The sequence below is a fragment of the Lissotriton helveticus genome, chromosome 9, assembly GCF_964261635.1.
Source record: "Lissotriton helveticus chromosome 9, aLisHel1.1, whole genome shotgun sequence".
NCBI classification, from domain to species: Eukaryota; Metazoa; Chordata; class Amphibia; order Caudata; family Salamandridae; genus Lissotriton; species Lissotriton helveticus.
In genome coordinates, this window is record NC_136070.1 from 1,050,537,112 (window position 1) to 1,050,558,833 (window position 21,722).

Below are 21,722 nucleotides of genomic sequence, written 5' to 3' on the forward strand. Positions count from 1 at the left end.
ATCTGTTCTTTTTCCATTTGTCAATCTAAGTATGAAGGGTATGCCCAGACGTGGGTCCCGTGCTTGCTACGCCACCAGATTCAAGCTAGCCTGGTGGATGAGGGGTGTTACCACAAAACTAGTCTCAGGATGCTTGTTTCTGGTCCAGGGAGGGCCTGGCCTTGCAGTTCAGGCTGGACTGTTCCCATGGGGAACAGGGTCAAGACTGGTTTGCATATGACTGGGTCTAAACTGGAATGCCGTGGTGTGCAAAAAACGATGGATTCAACCCAGATCTGTGAGTGGAGCGAATGTTTCATCAATTCAGAATTCCATCCATCATCTGTTCTCTTTGCGTTTGTCAATCTAAGTATGAAGGGTATGCCCAGATGTGAGTCCTGTGCTCACAACGCCACCAGATTCAAGCTAGCCTGGCTGAAGAGGGGTCTTACCTCAAAAGCAGTCCCAGTATGCTTGTTTCTGGTCCAGGGAAGGCCCGGCCTGGTAGTTCAGGCTGGACTGTTCCCATGGGGAACAGGGTCAAGATTGATTGGCATATGGCTGTGTCTAAATTGGAATGGTGTGGTCTGCAAAAAAATGATGGATTTCAAACAGATCTGTGACTGGGGGTGAATTATTGATTAATTCAGCATTCCATCCTTCTTCTATTCTTTTTTATTTTGTTGCCCTAAGTGGAAAGGTATGCCCAGAAGTGGGTCCCCTGCTGGCTACGGAACCAGATTTAAGCTAGCCTCGCTGATGTGGGATGTTACCCCAAAAGCAGTCCCAGAATGCTTGTTTCTGGTCCAGGGAAGGCCTGGCCTGGTAGTTCAGGCCGGACTGTTCCTATGGGGAACAGGGTCAATAATGATTTTCATATGGTTGGGTCTAAACTGGAATGGCATGGTGTGCAATAAAACAATGGATTTAACCCAGATCTGTGACTGGGGTGAATGTTTGTTTGATTAATTCAGCATTCCATCCATCATTTGTTCTCTTTGCATTTGTCAGCCCAAGTATGGAGGGTATGCCCAGATGTGGGTCTCATGCTCGCTACGCCACCAGATTCAAGCTAGCCTGGCTGATGAGGGGTGTTACCCCTAAACCAGTCCCAAGATGCTTGTTTTTGGTCCAGGGAGGGCCTGGCCTGGCAGTTCGGGCTGGTCTTTTCCCATGGGGAACAGGGTCAAGATTGATTTGCTTATGGCTGGGTATAAACTGGAATGGCATGGTGTGCCAAAAAACGATGTATTTAACCCAGATCTTTGACTGGGGGTGAATATTTGATTAATTCAGCATTCCATCCATTATCTGTTATTTTTGCATTTGTCGACCTAAGTATGAAGGGTACGCCCAGAAGTGGGTCCCATGCTCACCACTCCACCAGATTCAAACTAGCCTGGCTGATGAGTGGTGTTACCCTGAAACCGGTACTAGGATGCTTGTTCTGGTCCAGGAAGGGCCTGGCCTGGCAGTTCAGGGTGGACTGATTTGTGTATGGCTGGGTAAAAACTGGAATGGCGTGGTGTGCAAAAAAGTGATGGTTTAACCCAGATCTGTGACTGGGGGAATGTTTGATTAATTCAGCATTCCATCCATCATCTGTTCTTTTTGCATTTTCTGGGGGCCGGCACTTATTTTTACTCATCAGATATTTATAGAGCAAGAGAGAGAAAAAGACACTAACAGTAAAGGAGAATGAGAGAGGATGTAAAACTGTCATAAAGGGAAAAAACAGGAACCCATAACAGTGAGATGACTTGTCAGGGACTGTCTGGTGAGGGATTGAAGAGGCATGAGGTGGCATGTAATTTGCGCCCTGACATTTAATAGTGCTGCCCACAGGTTCAGGGCATATCTTTGGGTATTTCTTTTTAAACTAGCAATTAGGCTATGTTTATGAACATATGAGGTTGGCAGCCTCGGTGGGTCTCTTTATTCAGGGCATGTGTAATAGATTAATGCATATATAATTTCCTGAATAATTTCTTTATTGGTTTCTCCATAGAGAAAATGGAAATTGGTTAGACTTGAACTTTTATTTTCAGTGCTATATTCCCTCCAGAGTAATTAATCATACATTACCTCTGAACAATAAAAAGGTCTAATTTCAAATTAGAATAGGTCAACTTGGTGAAACATGGAGGTATCACTGATGGCCTTTCTGACTTCCAGTAATGCCATTTTTAACTCTGGTATTAGACACAATGTTTTGATTTTAATAAAACTAAATGGATAATATATTCACTTAAAGGGGTGTTCACCCAGCTCTCTTCATCCATTAGTCTGTTCTTGTGTCATTCACATTTTTCTACCACCAAATACAGACTACTGCATGGGGTAGTGTGTCAGCCTACTTCAGCCATTGGTTAACTTCACTTTGAGTGACTGCTTTAGCCCTTTCACTAGGGATACATACACACACAAGGCAATTCCTCTCAATGCCAATTATTTTGTTTTTAGTTTATTGTTGATTTTGTGTTTGGAGCATGATGTTATAGCTGGACGCTCTCTACCAGATGTGAACATAGAGCACATGTTAGTTTTATCAGTCCCTGTCTCCTTCTAATGGGGTTGTACATTTCTTTTTGAGAGGCCTTTGTTTATATGACTGCTGCTATTTTACAGCATACCACATTGTATGAATGTGAAACTGTTATTTATAAAGCTTTCCTCTTTTTTGTTTGCAGCAATGTAGTGCATTTATAACTACACTGTATGTAATGCCGGTATCTATCTATCTATCTATCTATCTATCTATCTATCTATCTATCTATCTATCTATCTATCTATCTATCTATCTATCTATCTATCTATCTATCTATCTATCTATCTATCTATCTATCTATCTATCTATCTATCTATCTATCTATCTATCTATCTATCTATCTATCTATCTATCTATCTATCTATCTATCTATCTATCTATATATGTATCTATCTATCTATCTATCTATCTATCTATCGATCTATCTATCTGTCTATTTGTCTTTGCAAAATTACATAAAACATCAAAAAAGCATTCACAAAAGCAAGAGGCTAGCAGCCAGAGCGATGTTCTTAGTTTTTTTAGATTTAATGTTAGGCAAGACCTTTTGCTGGTACTAAAGTTATGCATATTACATAGTTTCTTATATGGGTTTCCAGTCATACTTAATCAATTAGTGTGTGGATGTGTAGTTCCACATTTTTCTTAAATTCACTCAAACATGCATCTTGGGGCAACGGGTAAGCCCATTTCAGTCATTGAATGATTTCACTGTGAGGTATAGCATGCTGCCCCTTCACAAGAAGCACATACACCAACAAAGTAGTTCCCTTCGTGCCAGGCACTACAATGGTAATGTCTGTTTTTTAGACCCCAATTTTGTTTGCCTTTGGCCATTGTTTTTGTTTAGATGTGAGGAAGTCATCCTTTTTGCCCTAATCACCCCCATTTGTTTGACGTATACTGGTGGTAACTGACTCTGACTGCACCCCGAGCTCTGCTAGCCAGGCCCAGGGCCGGTGCTCTGATTAAAATGTATATTGTAATTAGGTATAATTACAATCGGAACCTGACAACCTACCTGTAAGTCCCTAGCATATGGTAGGGCCCATAGGTTAAGAGGCCCAGCAGCTTTGAGGCACTTAAATGTGCTCTGTTGTTTTGCCTGCAGTCATTTTTAAAGTCAGCCCTGCTTTGCAAGCTACTTTTAAATTGAAATTACATACAAATTCGACTTTGAATTTAAAGGTACTTCTAAAGGATTAAACTGCATATAAGTCAACCCCGTGGTATACCCTAGGCACCATCGGGGTAGGGTGCCATGTTAAAATAAGCTGGGGCATTTTAAATGATGTTTTATATGCCCCGGTGATTGAAAGACTACCATTTTTTGTTTCCCTCATTGTAGCACTTTAAGCTCTATAGTCTAACATAGGAATACCGTAATACAGTGCAACTATTGACTTGAGTGTGATAAAATATATTTCAAGGACTTAAATGATTGGTAATGATAAATCCAATAACTTGCCACTGTTTAATTTATCATAACTAATGCAGAAAATATGTTATACAACTTTTTTTTCTGTGAGACACCATCCAGCCTTCTATCAGCCTCTCTTGGTTGGCCAGCCCTTAACAGGCTTAGCCAAACTACTTTGATTAGGTGATAAGTGGCCCACACAGAGACAGAGGATCTCCATTGGTGGGGACCAATGATAACATTCAATTTACATTGTGTCATTTTTATGGAAACGTATTCATTTTAATATGGAAAACATTTTAAAGTGTTGTTTTAATTCTTTTTATTTATTCGAGTGCTTGTAGATACACGTTATTTTTTTGGTTTTCCATCTGGTACGTACACGAATAAATGAGAAGGTTTTCCGACGCGTGAGCTGGCCACATACAGTTGTCCATGGTGTGGAATGGATATCCGTCTAAACTTGCCTTCATATGCCCCTCCACAGTCAGCACCCAGACAGCTACGAAACTACAGCTAGAGCTCATGTGTTTAGATTTTTCGAACGGGCTGTGATCGATTTCACAAACAGACTGGTTTCCACTAGAGAAACTTATGTTGTTACTGAACAGAAATGTAATGTTTTCGTTCTACCTTCCTTCATACTTTTTCTGCCTTTGCATCCACTGCACACCTTTGGTTTATTAAATCAAATGATTCTGCTCTGTGGGGTGTGCCTGACTATTCCTCAACTGCATCTGTCATTTAGATGAACCACTTACCCATGACCTCTGACAGACGCTTAACTGGACCAACAAAGACATCAACGTACTGCCTCTGAGAATGACTGATTCACCAGTACTGGTTTTTCAGAAGCACCGACTGTCTCACATGTGACCAACTCTACCTCAGGCCTACATGCTCTTCAGAAACACTGTCTCACAAGTCACTGGCTGTGCCTCAATTTTAACGGACCTTGAGAAGTACAAGCCTGCCACACACGTGACTGACACTACCCCCACCATAGGTGCCATTCAAAAGCTCATGGATATCGCACTAGTGAGTGATTACACACCAGTATTACCAGCCACCCATTAGAAATACCACTTAGGTGGGCATGGTCCCTAACCCAGTAGTAATTACAAGCATTGCCAATGGCAATAGGTCTTGCCTATGGATGATATATTAGCTATGTTAAAAGTTTTTTAGCCATGTTGTACAGCAGCATGGTGTGTGTGTAGCATATATGAAATTGTCATAGTGCTTAATAAAAGCCATTGACAAAGCCAAATAATAGTGCTATTTGGCATTAGTTTTTTGTTTTGTCATGTTGTACAGGTAGTGGGTATGCTGTGCAGCATGTGTGAAAGTTTATAAAAAAACATTTACAAAGATAGTAGGTCTCGCCTATGTAAGATCTATTGACTTGGTCAATGTTTTTTAACCGTGTAGTTCATCAGCGCTGGCTGCAGTGCAGCATAGCTCAAAGTAAAAAAAATAAAAGCGCTATGATGCCGTCAAGGCTGGCCTTGCTATAACTCATTTTTTCTTTACTTTAAACCATGTTGCAAGATGGCTAAGAATTGTTGACAAAATACATCACTCGAGGTAGGCAAAAACTATTGGCTTGTCAGTGCTTGTTTAAGTAGTAGTCGCTTTTGCAGAGTGGTGGAGAAAGGGGGTGGGGCCTCTAACTCGTTCTCAGGAATCCCGCTGTGTAGGACTTACAGGAGGTCCGAAGAGGGCTTCTTGGACCCAAAGTTCCCTCAAGAGTAAAGTAGACTTCATCCCCCAACCAGTAGTGCACCAGGAACCACGTTTGGAGAGTAGTGGAGAAAAGGGGTGTGGCTTCCAAAGACCTCTTAGCAATTCCGCTGTGTGGGACTCGCTGGAGGTAACAGGAGGGATAGTTGGCTCCCAAGGACCCTGAGGGTGGCAGGCCCCAGGGCCATCAAGGGATCCACAAGGCACCCCTCTATTCGACCACACAGCCCATAGGGGTGGTGGTCTCCAGGGCTGCAGGTGGCCACGTGACCCCATATTTAGTGTTGCTCCAGTGAGGAGGCGGTCCCAGGACTGCGAGGGGGCATGCAGCCCCCCGCATTAATGTATTATTTTGCCCCGGGAGGTGGCTGTCCCCAGGGCTGCGCGGGGATTAAAATTCCCATTTTGCTCTGGTTATTCCCCACACTATTATTTCAATGAAACCTCGTAGAGGTAGTGGTCTCCGGGGCTGAGGCGGCTGCAGACCCGCAAGATTACATTTTAAAGCATTTCCCTGGGGAAGTGACAGTCTCCGGGCCGCAGGGGGGCCTGGTGGGACCCCAGCATTTAAATTTGCATTTTGGTTTGGGGAGGTGGCGGTTCCGAGTGCTTGGGGGTTGCAACAGGGGCAATCCCTGCACTATTATTTCAATTAAGCCCTAGTGAGGTCGTGGTTGCAGTGGTATGATAAGCCCCAGGAGGGACCCCAAGAGGGGGGGGGGCTCGTGCGCCCCTTCCTTTATATGTACACTTCCCCAGGGACCTGGCTCACCTGGGGGCCAAATAATAACGAAGCACAGAGACCGTGCTTCATTTTTTAAACATTTTAAAATGTAAATTAAATTAAATTTAAAATCATGGGGAGGTGGTGGTACCTGGAGCTGAAAAGGGGTTTGTGCACCCCCCCCCACATTATTTTCAAGAAAAGTCCTGGGGATGTGATCCAGCTGAAAACAAAAGATGCTTTTTTGGGTCCTGAGGGGTGCCAGTGGGACCAAAGCAATATGCCTAGGGGGGCATGGTGTTTCTACCCTGCCACCTTTTTTTTAACATTTTTGTGGGACTCAGTTCCTCCAAGTTCCAAGTGTTGGCAGCCAATCAAATTTCAGTAGGTTGTTGGGCTCCCAAATATCTATAATTTTTAAAATGAAATATCTCTGAAACTTCTGCACAAATTTACACCAAATTGCAAAAAGCACGCTTTCTGGACCAACATCTAGCTTTCTGCCAAATTTGGTCAAGGGCTCCAGGGCCCGAAACGTGTCATGGCGGACAGAGGGATGCACTAAATAAAAGAATTCAGCAAATCTACCTGAATGGGTCCGGTTCGTTCTTTTTGTCCTGGCAGCAGTGGATATTAAGACGGAGTTCCTGGAATATATATATATATATATATATATATATATATATATATATATATATATATATATATATATATATATATATATATACACACACACACACACACACACACACACACACACACAGACGCACACACACACACACACAGATATACACACATACATATCTATGTATCTATTTATTTATATATATGTGTATGTGTGTATATATGTGTGTATATATATATACATTTTTGTGGGACTCAGTTCCTCTGAGTTCCAAGATGGCTGCCTACACTTCCTTGTTGAAGTGTTGGCAGCCAATCAAATTTCAGTAGGCTGTTGGGCTCCCAAATATCTATAATTTTTTTTAATGAAATATCTCTGAAATTTCTGCGTAAATTTACACCAAATCGCAAAAAGCACACTTTCTGGACCAACATCTAGCTCTCTGCCAAATTTGGTGTAATTCTGTTTGGTTCGGGCTGTAGTCCTTTTCAAAAAATGAAAAATCTCCATAGACATATCATGGGGAAAACGCTTTTTGGGACCCCCTTTTTTTACTCGGCCCGCACTTGACGATCACCCAGAAAGGTTCACCCCAGCAGCTGAAACAAAAGGGGAAGTTTGGTGAAAGTTTTTGTGAAGCGGCGCTTAAGTTATTGGCAAAATAAAAAATTCTTTTACTATGGAAACTTTGGTCCTACCTATAAATACCTACTGGCGACTGACATTACATTAAATATATATATATATATATATATACACACACACACACATAGATATGCACACATACATATCTATATATCTATATTCACTGAAAAAACCATAGGTTATAGACCATATATAGTTAGGAATTAGCATTTAGAAAACCTTATTTTACTCACACAAAACCATTGAAATTCCATATATAGTTAGTTGCACTAACTATATATCGCGCAACCGCAATCCACTGCTGATGATGTCACATATTACATCATTCATGACATGGTCAGTGACATCACTGATGACATCACTGATGACATCTCAAATGACATCACTGATGACATCACTGATGACATCTCAAATGACATCACTGATGACATCATGACACACCAATACCAGTTACTACATACGCACTCACTGATTCCTACGTCTACACACACATTCACTCATTCACCCATACAATCACTCATACATACAGTCACTTATTATTACAACACTATCATATGCACTCATACACCTATGCAGACAGTCACACACTGCCACTCATCCATGGAGTTACTCACACACCAAGTCAGTCCTGTAAAGAATCAATCACACTTCCATTTCTTCATCTATACAGTTAAACACAGAACACCATACTTCAGTGACATCACTGATGACATCTCAAATGACATCACTGATGACATCATGAAACACCAATACCAGTTACTACATACACACTCACTGATTCGTACGTCTACACACACATTCATTCATTCACCCATACAATTACTCATACATACAGTCACTTATTATTAGAACACTATCATATGCACTCATACACCTAGTCAGTCCTGTGAAGAATCAATCACACTTCGATTTCCTCATCTATAGTTAAACACAGAACACCATACTTTTCACACATATACTAACACATACTTACTCTCTTATACAATCACTGATACAAGTACACATTGATATGCACAGAGTCACACACCTCCCAGCCAGCCACACACACACTCAGTCTTCCATACATCCAGTCATTCTTCAATATGTAAAACGTATTTAAACTTTACAAAAACACACAGACACTAGATGATGTCATCAGTGATGTCATTTGAGATGTCATCAGTGATGTCATCAGTGATGTCACTGACCATGTCATGAATGATGTAATATGTGACATCATCAGCAGTGGATTGCGGTTGCGCGATATATAGTTAGTGCAACTAACTATATATGGAATTTCAATGGTTTTGTGTGAGTAAAATAAGGTTTTCTAAATGCTAATTCCTAACTATATATGGTCTATAACCTATGGTTTTTTCAGTGAATTTTCAAGGTTTTGTAAATGCTAATTCCTAACTATATATGGTCTATAACCTATGGTTTTTTCAGTGAATTTCATAGGTTTTTTAATAGCAAATCTTTATAAAAATAATACATTTTAAATCTAATTTTATATTTTATAATTTTTTTATTTTTTTTTAATATTATTTTTAGTGCGCTCCCGGGGCGCGGACAGGTGAACGCACGGGTAAGCGCAATCTGGCGGCGCGCCCCGGGGCGCGTACTAATACGCGTCCCGGAAGCGCTATTGCCGAGAACGAAAACAACATCGTGACGTTTCGCGTAGCCGCCACGCCTTGCGTCATAAGACACGTATCGCGTAGCCGCGAGATGCGTCTTATGACGCACCGCGTAAGCGCACCCGGAAGCGCATACGATCGCGCAACGTAAGCGCCCCGATGCGCTTACGATACACGCCCGGGGCGCGCCCCGGGGCGCGTAGCGTAAGCGCGTCAAACCATGTGACTTTAAAATAACACTTTTCATTGGTTCATTACTTTTTTTTTTTCAAATTGTGTGAAACCCACCCATTTCTCTCACTATTGCTTTGTACTTGGAGAGAGCAAGAGCTGTTGTGTCTACTCTATCTCCTACTTTTCTGATCTCCAGCAATGGCTGCAAGAGAGTCATCCAGCAGTGATTCAGAGGGATTTTTAGATGAGGACCCTCCTCAGCAAAAGAAAAAAACCCATTTCATCTGGAAATTTTACGACATCCCAGAAGGACAGAAAAAAGTCAACGCTCCCAAAGTAACATGCAAAATATGTGGGAGTAGTTTATCCAGAGGCAATCCTCTGAAAAAATATAGTTTTGGCAATGCCAATTTGATCCGGCATGTCAAAAGAAGACACCCTAACAACTTTGCCAGGGAGAGTGTCAGAGAGCTGGCACGGAATGTACCAACAGATGGCGGCAGCACCTCCACTGGTGGAGCAACACCTTCGGGACCACCCCGTGGAAGAATGATCCCTAACATTCAGCCGGTGTTTGCGGGCATCAAATTTTTGTGCGCAGAGTGTGACGAACTACTCTGCTATGGGGAGCAGAGTGTTGAACTGATTGCCCTAAAGAAACAGCAACACCGCTGCTCTTCCAGTCCCTAAATTTTCAATTTTTTTTGCTCCTGTTGAGCAGTTTTGGAATCCTTGTTTTTGTTTTTCCCTTGAAAAAAATCCAAAAAAAATATAAAATTGTTTTAAAAAGTCTAAAAAAATATAAAACAAAAAAAACAAAAAAAAAAATATATAAAACAACAAAATGAAAAAAAAAGTTCTTTTCAGAACTACCTCCAATTTTTAAAAAGAAGCTTTATTTTTTTAAAAGTCTGTCATTTTTAATCTCCATGGTACGCTCCCCCGTACGCTCCCCGGTGCGCGTACCGGGCGCTCACCCCCGCGAAAATCGATTTTTTTTTTATTTTTTTTTTTCACCCGCGGGAGCCTTTTATGGCCCCCACATGAAACCTAGGGGGTCAGGGGGTGTGTACCCTGCTCCCTCTTGCTCATTTCCCCCTTTGATTTTTGCCACCTCTTGTGTCTCAATCCTACCGAGACACAAGATGGCGGCCGCTGCGGACTGTTTCGAATGTTTATAGACACCCGAGAACCAATCAGCTTGCCGTGCGCAGATCGCGTGGCGCGCCTGGAGCGCTCCCCTGTACGCGTACCAGGGAGCGCTCCAGGCGCGGCTCTAGATATATATCTTTTTTTGAACGTTAATTTCTCAAAATCCACTGGAGCACATATATTGAGACCTACAAAAGGCACATCGGGCTACCAGTCCCTACAATTTTGCCAAGTTTCGTGGAAATCCATTCAGCCGTTCGGGCTAAAAGTGCGACAGACCGCCCTATGGAAAACTCAATGTTAAAAACACGTTTTGGGACCCCCCTTTTTTCTCGGCCCCCCCTTCACGAACCCCCCCCAAATTTCCAGGGGCTGCTCAGAAACAAAATGTTCCATTTTCCAGAAAATTTCAGCCAATTCCGTCCACAAACGCCAAAGTTATTAGACATAGAATTTTCAAAAATCCCATAGGGAAAAAATCCTAACTATATATACCTACTGGCGACCGCCAGTAGGTAATGTATATGTGTGTGTATATATATATATATATATATATATATATATATATATTTATATATATATATATATATATATATTTCCTAAGGAGCCCTCTTGGCCTGCTGTAGGGGTCAACCCACTTTAGCCATTGGCTAACCTCACTGGTAGCAATGGCATTCTGTTCTTCTGCAAGGAGCACATCCGCACCCAAAGTAGTTGCATTCACTACGCCAGACCTATTGACTTTGCCAATGCTTGTTTAATTAACGTACCGTCAGAGAGGTTAACAAATGCCTCAACAGGGAAAAGATTAAATAGAGATGCTTCTACTTGTTAAAGTATTCTGACTGATCCATTTCATCTTCTCCCATGCACAGGTTGTATATGTGACCGCAACATTTCCATATGTAATGCTGCTGATACTATTGGTTCGTGGAGTAACGTTACCTGGAGCTTCAGATGGAATCAAATTCTACCTGTATCCAGACCTCTCACGGCTGTCTGATCCTCAGGTAGGACAAAGAAGATAGCTTCATAATTGTGAAAAATTGAAATTATCTCACCTTAGGAAGTGATCATATATTAATGGTAGTTTGACTTTTTACTGATATTTGCAGCAAAGATAAATATTATAATAATGTTACCCCATTATAAATAGTTGTGCGCACAACAAATGATATTCATGTTTTAAAAATGTTGTATGATTTAATATTCAGTTTGCATAAGATCTATATTTTCTAATGTGAAGTTAGGAAATTATTGTAATTTGAATTAATAATCTGTGCAATATCATTGTTTGCATGATACATAGTTTTTAGATTGCAATGCTACATCCAAAAGGCTAGTGTTTATTTAGACCCAGTGTTGCAGCTGTAATTGTAGTGGGAAATCATTCCAACATGCTGGTGATTTAATGGCAATGGAACCTTAATGGTCTTTCATTTATGATCCAATAGTAAGGGTTGCATATATGAATGTCATTCATATGTGACTGGCAAAAAGTATACTGTTCCTTCATAGTCTTCTGAAATTGGGAATAAATGAAACATTAAAATAAAATGATTACATGCCTCAATAAGGAAACGTTTATTTTCACATTAAAAAGTATGCTTCAGTAGTTGCCGTGGATTTGTCACTGCAAAACTGTACCACAGCAGTTTAATTGGTTTGATGCATTTATTACTGTGATCAGTACATTCAAATAAAATAGTTTGAATTGTATTCAGTGGCTTAATATGGCGTACCTGGTATTCTTGTTCCGTAATGACAGCTCTGAAGCTTTTAACAGATCTCTTTTCACTTGATCTCTGGTCAGAGATCTTAGGTTCTCGGGAACCCTAGAGCAAGGATAACTGACATTTTCATGAGAGAACTGCATAGTGTTACTATTTGTAACTATAATTGTTACTGTCTGAAACCATAGGCTGGGTTAGAGTTGCAGGTTATTTGTGGTATTTAAGAGTCTACCAGGTTGTCGGTTCATTCCACTTATATCCTTTCCATTGAATGAGGAGGTTCTCTCGCCAGTACTGAGCAGCATCCAGAGGAAGGTTGAACATTATATGCCATACCGTATTTGGATGTTTCAACCACCTCTGGTACATATTAGGTTACTAGTTCCACAGAGGATGTTTCACCCATTTACACACCTCAGGTGAGGTAACACATGACAATTGGTGAAATTAAGGAAGTTACTTCAAACCTTTTCTTAGGCAAGGAAAGCCCTCAAATGATGTCTACCTTGATGTTTTCCTCTTCATATGAAATATCCCTTTTAAGTAGTCGGAGTTGGCATCCATGGCGCATGTGAACAGACTTGCACCCTTCTGTGTATGCTCCATAGTGGAGCAAACACCTAAAGGGTATTTGAAAATCAAGAGAGCATGTCTTTTGCCAGATGATCTCCTTAAAAAAAAGTCTCTGGTGTCTAATGGGGGTGTCCGATCCCCATAGCCACAATAATATTGCATCATGGTTTCTACAGGGGTGATCAACTCACATAGCTTCATGATTGGGGATAAGCCCTTTTCAATCCTATTTCTCAATGGAGCTGACATCTGGAGGTCCTTAAATGAATTAGGAGTGGTGGAAAATGTGCTGTGGGCTTCAGTGCCACAGTGTATCTTCTTTTTCAAGCAACAAGGATTTGGTTGCAGGCCATAAGGAAGATGTGACCTCGACAGCCTCAGGACTGAAAACAATGTTACATTACATTCACCTGCCATGCCAAAAACAAGCAAAGTGCCTTGAATATATTTATTGGAGGGTAGAAGATTTCTACTCTGAATTTCTGGTCTCTAGGTTGATACGCCCCTTGTGGATCTCAGCAAGATTTGTGACTATTTTTAACAGTATGATCCATATCATTGAAAAACACCTAATCATGGCAATGGAACTACATCGCCCAACTGCCCTGCAAACCACCCATCAATGTGGAACTACACATCACATCAAGTCATCACATGATACTGTAGTGGGGCTGAGCCTTGCATTTCTACAGTGTTAAGTTAGCATGAGCTTATTAGAAGTTTAAACTCCATTTTACCTTTTTGCTTTCTGTTGCACACAACACACACGTTAGTTATTGTTTCACGTTAGGCTGAGAGTTTTGCTTCTCATGAGAATAACTTGTTTTTCCACATTGCTGAACTTGCCTCGTAAGCATAGTCTGAACAGTGAGTGCCGAGGCCTTCAAGGTTATTAACACTGTTGCTTTTGTTCGAACTGATCAGCGCATGTTCTAGACATAACATATATGCAGCTGCGGACAGCTCAGATACTGGCGCCTTCAATAATACACTGTGTAGGTATGATTGAACACACTTGGAGAAATTTCGTATGCTTAGAGCTTGTGCAGATTTCGATGTGATTCACTCCTGCCAAACACTGAGGTATGGGGTCGCACATGCAAGCCTAAGAGACCTTCTGTAGTTATAAAATAACCTACTAGCAAGGGAGGGTAAAATATAGGTATATATTTAATCTGTTTCCATTTAGCATTATAACATGCTTTCTCCCTTTGTACTTTATGGAATAGTAACTATGCTGACAATCTTATTTCTTATCATATGTCTGCTTGTATTAGCTAAAATGCTGCATTTGAGATCACGGCGTTAAAATAAACATTTTTAACTTGCTTGTGTCTCCCTTTACTCCCTGTTCTGGACTGGCATGAGAGTATAACGAAAGAGTGCTCATTTTTCCCACCTTACCTGAGGTATCCTAATTCGCATGCTCTGGATTGTCTAATTATTGGTGACTTTGCTATAGGACGAAGAGCTAATGTGACACTGATGCTAGTCTGGTAGCGGATTTTGGGTACTAAGGTGAGTTTTGGCACACCCTAATTCACTGAGGTCCTGAGTCTCTGGGCACAGTTCTGTGACTGAGCAGAATTCCTGCAACATGGCGCCCATATGTTGGTGGCCTTATTTCATGACGCTTGAGTAGTGCTTATATCAGTCCTTAACCCCCTCACTATTGTTTCCGGTTAACGGTGGTGACGGATAAACCTACCTATAGTTACATAGGTCTTTTCAAGCTTGAATCTTTCAAAACCGTTTCCTTTTGCATTACTACTCAGTTGTGCTACATTGTTTTGCATTGTATCTTTCTTCACTGTGTCATTATGGCTGACGTTGACATACCGCAGCATAGTCGCATTGCGGTCCGCAATCATTTGCAGGCTTATAAAGTTGGCTTGGAGGGCATGGCAGTTATTCTGGTGGTGAGTACTGAGGTAGCTTACCCGTTTGAGATCTTCTACTCATGGGTGACATTTCCAGCAGTGGATGCAGCTACTCAGGTGTTTAACACTTACACTCACACAGTTTTGCCCGTGGAATCTGTTCCATATAGGACACAGGAAATTCTGATTTCTGCATGGCAGCACCGTGTTTGCTTTAATGGCGCCCTTCCCCACAGTTTAACGGTGATTAGATTAGGTCCTTTGTCCATTCCAGGTGCTTCTTGGCCTGTTTTGACTGGATTTACCCCGCATCCTCGTGCGGGGACAGTCCCCGTTGCTGAGTTGAGGCCCCTATACAACTCCGCAATTGTAGTTATTAGGGCCTTGGCGAGACTTATGGCTGCACTTTGTACCAGCCGATGAGAGGGATTCTACACCTCCGTTCATGCCGATTTGCTAACACTGAAGACGCGATGGGCCACTGAATCACACTAGATCAATCTGAGGAATCCCTGCTTTGATCTTCAAACTGTCACTACCTCCCCGTCTTGAGAAAGACCCGCCGCGACCACCCACAGGGGCGCATTAGGGTCGTAACGTCGACGCAACTATAGGTTCAGAATCACCAGGATCCCCAGAGAAACCATAGGATTCCCTGGTTGAGATCAAACCATCTTCTGGCCAACTTGAACTGTACCTTTGTATATATATGTGTATAAAATGTATTCCCCCACACTGTATATACCATCACGTTCACCGAGCACCTCTTTCACGAAAAAGTCACAAATTTGCATATTTATATGACGGTCTTACCATGTTTTTAAAACCTATCCCTGAATGAAGTAATTCGGATTTATATGGAAGCAATTTTCTGTTAATGTATATAATACAATGCTTTGACTTTATGACTTTGTTTTCTGGTGTTTGAGTATTCATCTCTCAATAACGTGAGTCTTTGTTTCAGAGAGCTGATTTGTTTCCATTTGCATCTATGAGCATTGTAGAAATATTCTGTCTTACCCGACAGAACCAATTTTTTGTTTAAACCGCTCCTATGGAAGGCAGCTCAAATTCTCTTTTAAAGTGATTCACTTATTTTACTGATTTCAATCAGTCAAATCCTAATGCATTTTATTTTAAGATGACCAAAAAGTCCTCTTCCAAAGTTAGACTGACCCACACTAAAATATTATATTCTAAATCCTTTCTTGACCAATTGGCTATTGGGGGCTATGAACTGTGGAAGGATACTATTGATCTTAAATCTGTTTGGGGTTCTAAAAATTGGCAAGTGCAAGGCACGAAGGCTTTGCATCATGCATGTCTCATCCCAAACCATATGTTGTTTTTGAATTCGACTATTTCACAAACAACCGGCTTTGGATTGGCTACAACAAAAAAATTAAATGTCCCTTCTTTTCCTTGAATTGGAAGAGTACCCGGGTTGGGATAATAATACCAGTATTTCTATTAGAGAGTTACAGATCCTGTTGCTGAATTCTTCTTTTAACATATCCAGTTTGGATCCTAAGGGTTGGCTGTTGTGGCACAGGCGTGCTAATTCTTGCCAACATCGTTTTCTGGGTTTAGCCTCTGGCTACACACAGGTTAGGGTGGATGCCCGTTTTGAGAGTGACCATTCTGTGACTACCTATTCTGTAGGCAAGCTGTGTCAGAATTGGCTCAAACACTCCACATTAGCGTCAGTTAAGCTTCATTTGTCTAAATTAACTGACGATGTTGATCTGAATGACTTTGTCAAGGGCCCTGCTTCCGGCAGATCCAAAAGGTGGATATATGCTACTTACAGCGAATTTTGGAAACTGTCCCAAATTGAAGCTGCTTCCCGCTTTCGAGCTATAGATCAAGCTAATTTAGAAAAAGTGCTAGCAGTTGTAGATAACAGCATTTATCCGCTTTCTTCCCGCAATTACACGTTAGATAACATTGTTTTGTCTGTTGTTGATAATTCCAAGAAGATGTCTCTGTTTTGTACCATGGGCAGAATCAATTGCATTCCATTCTGCAGTTTGCATGGACTTCACAAACAATAAAAGGCTGGGAAGTGCCTTGGGACTACATGAACACATCCTCATTATTTGCCCCTTTTAATTTGACTGACAAAGAGCAGTTTATGTCTATGAAAGATGCAACTTTTTCTATGTTGCATATTGAGAAGTTAGAACCTTTGCCGTTTTCTTTGGCCGAGACAAATTCTGCTGTGTGGCTCGTACATGGGCTAATGACATTACCTTTCCCTCTGTACAAGTTCGAAGCTTGCATGAAGTATTATGCAATTGGCAGGTATGAACCTCTGGGTACCGCTTATCTCCATGAAGCTTAGTCTCTTCCATTTACCAATAAGTGCCTGAGGGAGGGAAAAGAGGTTTATTTGAATTGTGAAGATTGCACAACAACACCGGACCACTCGTTAGTGTGTAGGAATATCCAATTGCATGGCTCGTGTAACCAGAATGCGCTTAAATTAGCCTGTGTTTTAAAAGGTACACCAACCCCTGCTATCACACATTACTAGCAAATGGTAGTTATGTACTTTTAAATAATGAAGATTGCTGTGGGATGTTAGCTGGAATTCCTTACATCGTTACAGTCTCCCAACTTGTAGTTTGATGTAAAAACTTAATGTTAGCTCCTCCACATGGGAAGCTGGATGTTTCCATCTGGCCATCGATTCCGACCTTGAAGGCAGAGTTCAACAAGATGAGTTGAATAAGAGCTCTTTTGTCCCAGAAAGAAGTCGCCCTTACTTAGGCCCGTAAAACATTTGTCCTTCACGTGGCAAACACCCGCACAGAAGTGCATGCCTTATTAAATACCGACCTGCCTCTGCATTTCGTGGAGTTAATTCACACTATCTTAATGCCTCCTCGACAACAGGGCTGGCTCACTTTTTTTTTAAATAATTGTTAGTAGTTCCAAACTATATTCCGTGTGTTCCCAGCATTTTTTCATTCGATTTTCTCCAGCCTGTTTGGGGGATTTCCCTTGATGCTTGCTGTGGTTGGCGGAGTACTTCTACTGCTTTGCTTATTTCAGAACATCCTATGCCACGAGACAATTTGCCTTGGCTGTTGCTGCTCCGCAACCGAATGCTTCATTTCTATGGAGCGCTGCCTCTTGCTACATTGAGTGCAGCTTATGGATTATCGTTTCGATTTTCCTTTTTTACATGCGTCCAGCCTGTTTTTCATTGCCTGAGCTGCGATTTCGAATGGGCTCTGGATTTGTGTCTCTGCAGTACGGTGTCTCCCAACGCAGATTATGATCAACTGATGAGCCCCTTAGTTGCTCATGAATTGCTTTGTTCTGGCGGCGGGATTATGGCCTTTGCAGCGATGCATGGAGTCCTGGGACGTTGGAATATTTTTGCAGCGGCGCATGAATTCTTGGCACGCATTTATATTGAAGTAAATCTGAGTTGTCCTCTGATGGTACTAGAGGCTCCGGTTATTGAAGAACATGTATGTTCATTACCGTTATTGAATTGGATGGCTGAAATGTTTTCGGTTGAGAACAATGACTTCCTGTTGGAGGCTGTTACAACATACTGTGCATATACACTATTGGAGTTAGGTGCATTTCCTGCACTCTCTCTTTCAAGACTGGAGTCGCCTGTCAGCATGAAAAAGGTGACAATCGAGGCAGGACTGAGAACCCAAAGCAGCTATGGCAATTGTCTGGGAAAATCCCATGGGGAAGTACTGCCTGTCCTCTGGAGGCTGGAAATGCTTGCTTGCTGGTTTTGTTACTGGGGTCTGATATTGCAGCCTTACAGCAAAACTGCCCCCCAGTAACAAAACCAGCCCCACTGCTGAAAAACCAGCCCCCACCCTTCCAACCTCCCGGGGTAACACCTAATGCTCATATGGCCAGTCCGGCCCTGCTGACAATACCATCTCTCTGTCACAAGAGAGATCGGCTGGTATGAGGGACATACTAGGTACTCTCACAGGCTCTCTACCTTCATGAATTAAGTACTTGCTGTCTTATTAGTTTTTTTTGGGGGGGTGTGCCTAGACTCCTCCACAATATGGGTCAAGAATATACCTACCTCTGCAATAAATCACATCTTCAAAACCAGAAGAGATTCCAGCAACTTGCCTAGCCTTTTGTGATATTTTAGAAACATCTACTAATGAACCTTATATTTTCATCACAAGGAAATTGAAAAAAGTTGCATTCAGCATTTTACTAAACATCTCTCTAACTTAAAAATTGGCAATAATTCTTATCCAAAGAATGTAACTATACCTATTTCAAAATCCAGGATATTGAATCATGAAACATCTGGTCTCCCAACATGAGCATTGGAGAATATATTTCCCAATACATTTTCTTATAAATGAGTAACTCTCAATACATCATATATATAAAGTGTGTGACTACAGGAGCAGCTCACCCAAACCAGACCATGGAATAATGTACAACCCTAATGTGGGTAAGAACAGATGCATCAGCATGCTCGAGAACTATCACAAATTCTCACTCTGAAATGCATGTAAAGTTTGTGTGAGTTTTTGATCAAACATTTGGAGCACTGCCACTCCAGCGTGTAGGGTGGTTGTGCAATTTCGTAAACATGTTTTTTGTACACTAGGTCACAAAGCTGTAACAAGGAAAGGTAGGAATGTCCTGTCTTGCCTAAGAGACAACTATATGAATAGAACTGAGATATGGATCCTTTGATAGCCCTGAGACATGCCCGTGGCAAAATTCTTGGCCATTTGAGCAGGCAAAAACATGTTGGCATATTTGAAGGCTAGTGGGGTCATTTTACTCTGACACATTCAATGATCTGTTTATTTTTAATCATACCTAAGGTACTGTGGTATATAAATAAATAATACCGGATCTATTTTTGAATGAATGAATGAATAACAGATAGCTCAATAAAATAAGAGTCAAGATTCGAGGTAGTAGGAGTTTCTGCAGGTTTATTACAGCATAAGGACAGGATCAGGACAACCTGCATAGAACAGGGGTAACAGGGCCCGGCAGCTGCCGGGGCTGGGTCAGGAATGAGCGCGCTAACTTTTAATAACAATACATGGACTTATATACATAGCGCAAACACATAGCATTACATTGCAGTAGGCGTAGCAGTGGGTGGAGCAGAAGGCGTGACGCGTAGCAGTCGCGAAAGATAACAGTAAAAAGAGGTGTAACTGGGAGTATACTTAGGCATGTGATGAAAACGTAACAGAATATGTCATGAATGGGCGGAAACTTTGGAGGGGGCTACCTAAGGAGCCGGGACCTCTAACCTAATGGTGCGCGTAAACTGGCAATGGCGTATCACTAGGAGAAGCTGGGGGCTATGAACTCTGTGCTAGGAGCAGAGACTAGAGTCTGGAGGGTCGGAGCGACATGTACCTAAACCCTATCTGGTATCTGATGTTTAGGGAACATGTTGATATAAACTAGAAGTCATGAGGGGAAAAGCTAACTTGATTCTAAGACTGGACCATGCATTATTCTACATGTAGTGCGTGATGAAGAATACTAAATGACCATTTAAATACAGTATTTCTCTAACGTGGAGCCGTATAGGCTAGACAATGACGGAAACTATTGATGCAGTTCAGTAGCTTAGGAATGCAGAGAAGGAGGACTGAACTGATAACTGGAACTATAACATACTTTTGGCAGACTCAGAGGCAGAGCCAGGCTGCACCGGGCACTGCGAGGCAGGAAGTAAGTGAAGGGTCGAGGATACAGGTGGGGGCTGTATCGCTCCTCAGCGAGGCTTTCAGGAGACAGGAGCTGAATCTGATGTCCGGGCCCTTTTGAGGCCTGGAAACGGGAACTTTATAATGGAATAACGTGCACACTGAGAAACGTGGCAACATAACTTTACCTAGGCCTGATATTCGTAGTATTCACGAGGACTGGAAACTGACATATCAGAGGTGGACACAACTATAATTGCGTCTTTAATCGGACATGGGGAATAACATATGCATATTGGTCATGCACACATAACATATGATGGATGAGGCGTAGGGACACAGAACATGGCAAAATTTACTTTTCCACATTCCCTCCTTGTCACTACGTTTCCATCAGGAAACATCAATTTTCATGATACCATCTATCATTTCATACAGTACCATTTGCTCGTCTCGAATTGTCTTGGAACGGGATTTAGAACGGGGCTTGGGACTAGGAATACAAGAGGTAGCGCACATGCTGCAAATCGCAGGGCCACATTGTATACAGAGGCAGCAGCTAAATATGATCGCTACTGCAATACCTAGAAAAGACAGGACTTTCCATCCCCATACGGAAATTATATTCCAGAACCAACCGGACCATGTCCAGGTGCCTGGATCTTGGTGTAACAGATGGGCAATTTTATGGAGTCTGGTTATAGCTGAATAAACAGACGGCGCGTTATTTGGAATGAAAATACAGCAACTAGATCCGATGACTCTACAGGCCCCGCCCCTATCGGCCAGTATGACGTCAAGGACGAGACGATTTTGCAAAACGACAAATCTCATAGCAGATTGTTCTTCGGTTAAGTTACCTAGAGCAGAGGCAGTCTCATTTACTACAGCTTCAAGGGTTCTTGTTAACCTACGGATCAGTTTACTATTCTGGACAGGTCCTACAAAGAAGAAGAAACCTTTATTGAAATCTGTATACTGTTCTAGAGTAGTTTCAGTATAATCGACAATTGGGGACTCCCTTCTATGTCTAATGTGTACTAGATGTGTGTTTCTGTGATAATCAGATAGGGCTAGGAAAACAGGTGGCAGTAGGAAAGCAATGTAACAGGTTCCTTCCCAATCGAGGGGCAGACGGACATATGCGGTTTGACCACAAATAAAATAAGAATGACGTGAAGCTTTGAAAACAGATTTCCCACTGTCACTATACTGGA

The 21,722-nt window shown here is 41.7% G+C and overlaps 1 protein-coding gene across 1 annotated transcript in view; it reads left to right on the forward strand.

Annotated features, from left to right (window-relative positions):
- SLC6A11 (solute carrier family 6 member 11) overlaps positions 1-21,722 on the forward strand; it is a 763,151-nt gene that overhangs the window by 477,867 nt on the left and 263,562 nt on the right. The window contains exon 7 of the mRNA XM_078661403.1: positions 11,505-11,639. Coding sequence (XP_078517529.1) covers positions 11,505-11,639 — 135 coding nt within the window. The remainder of the gene's footprint in view (positions 1-11,504; positions 11,640-21,722) is intronic.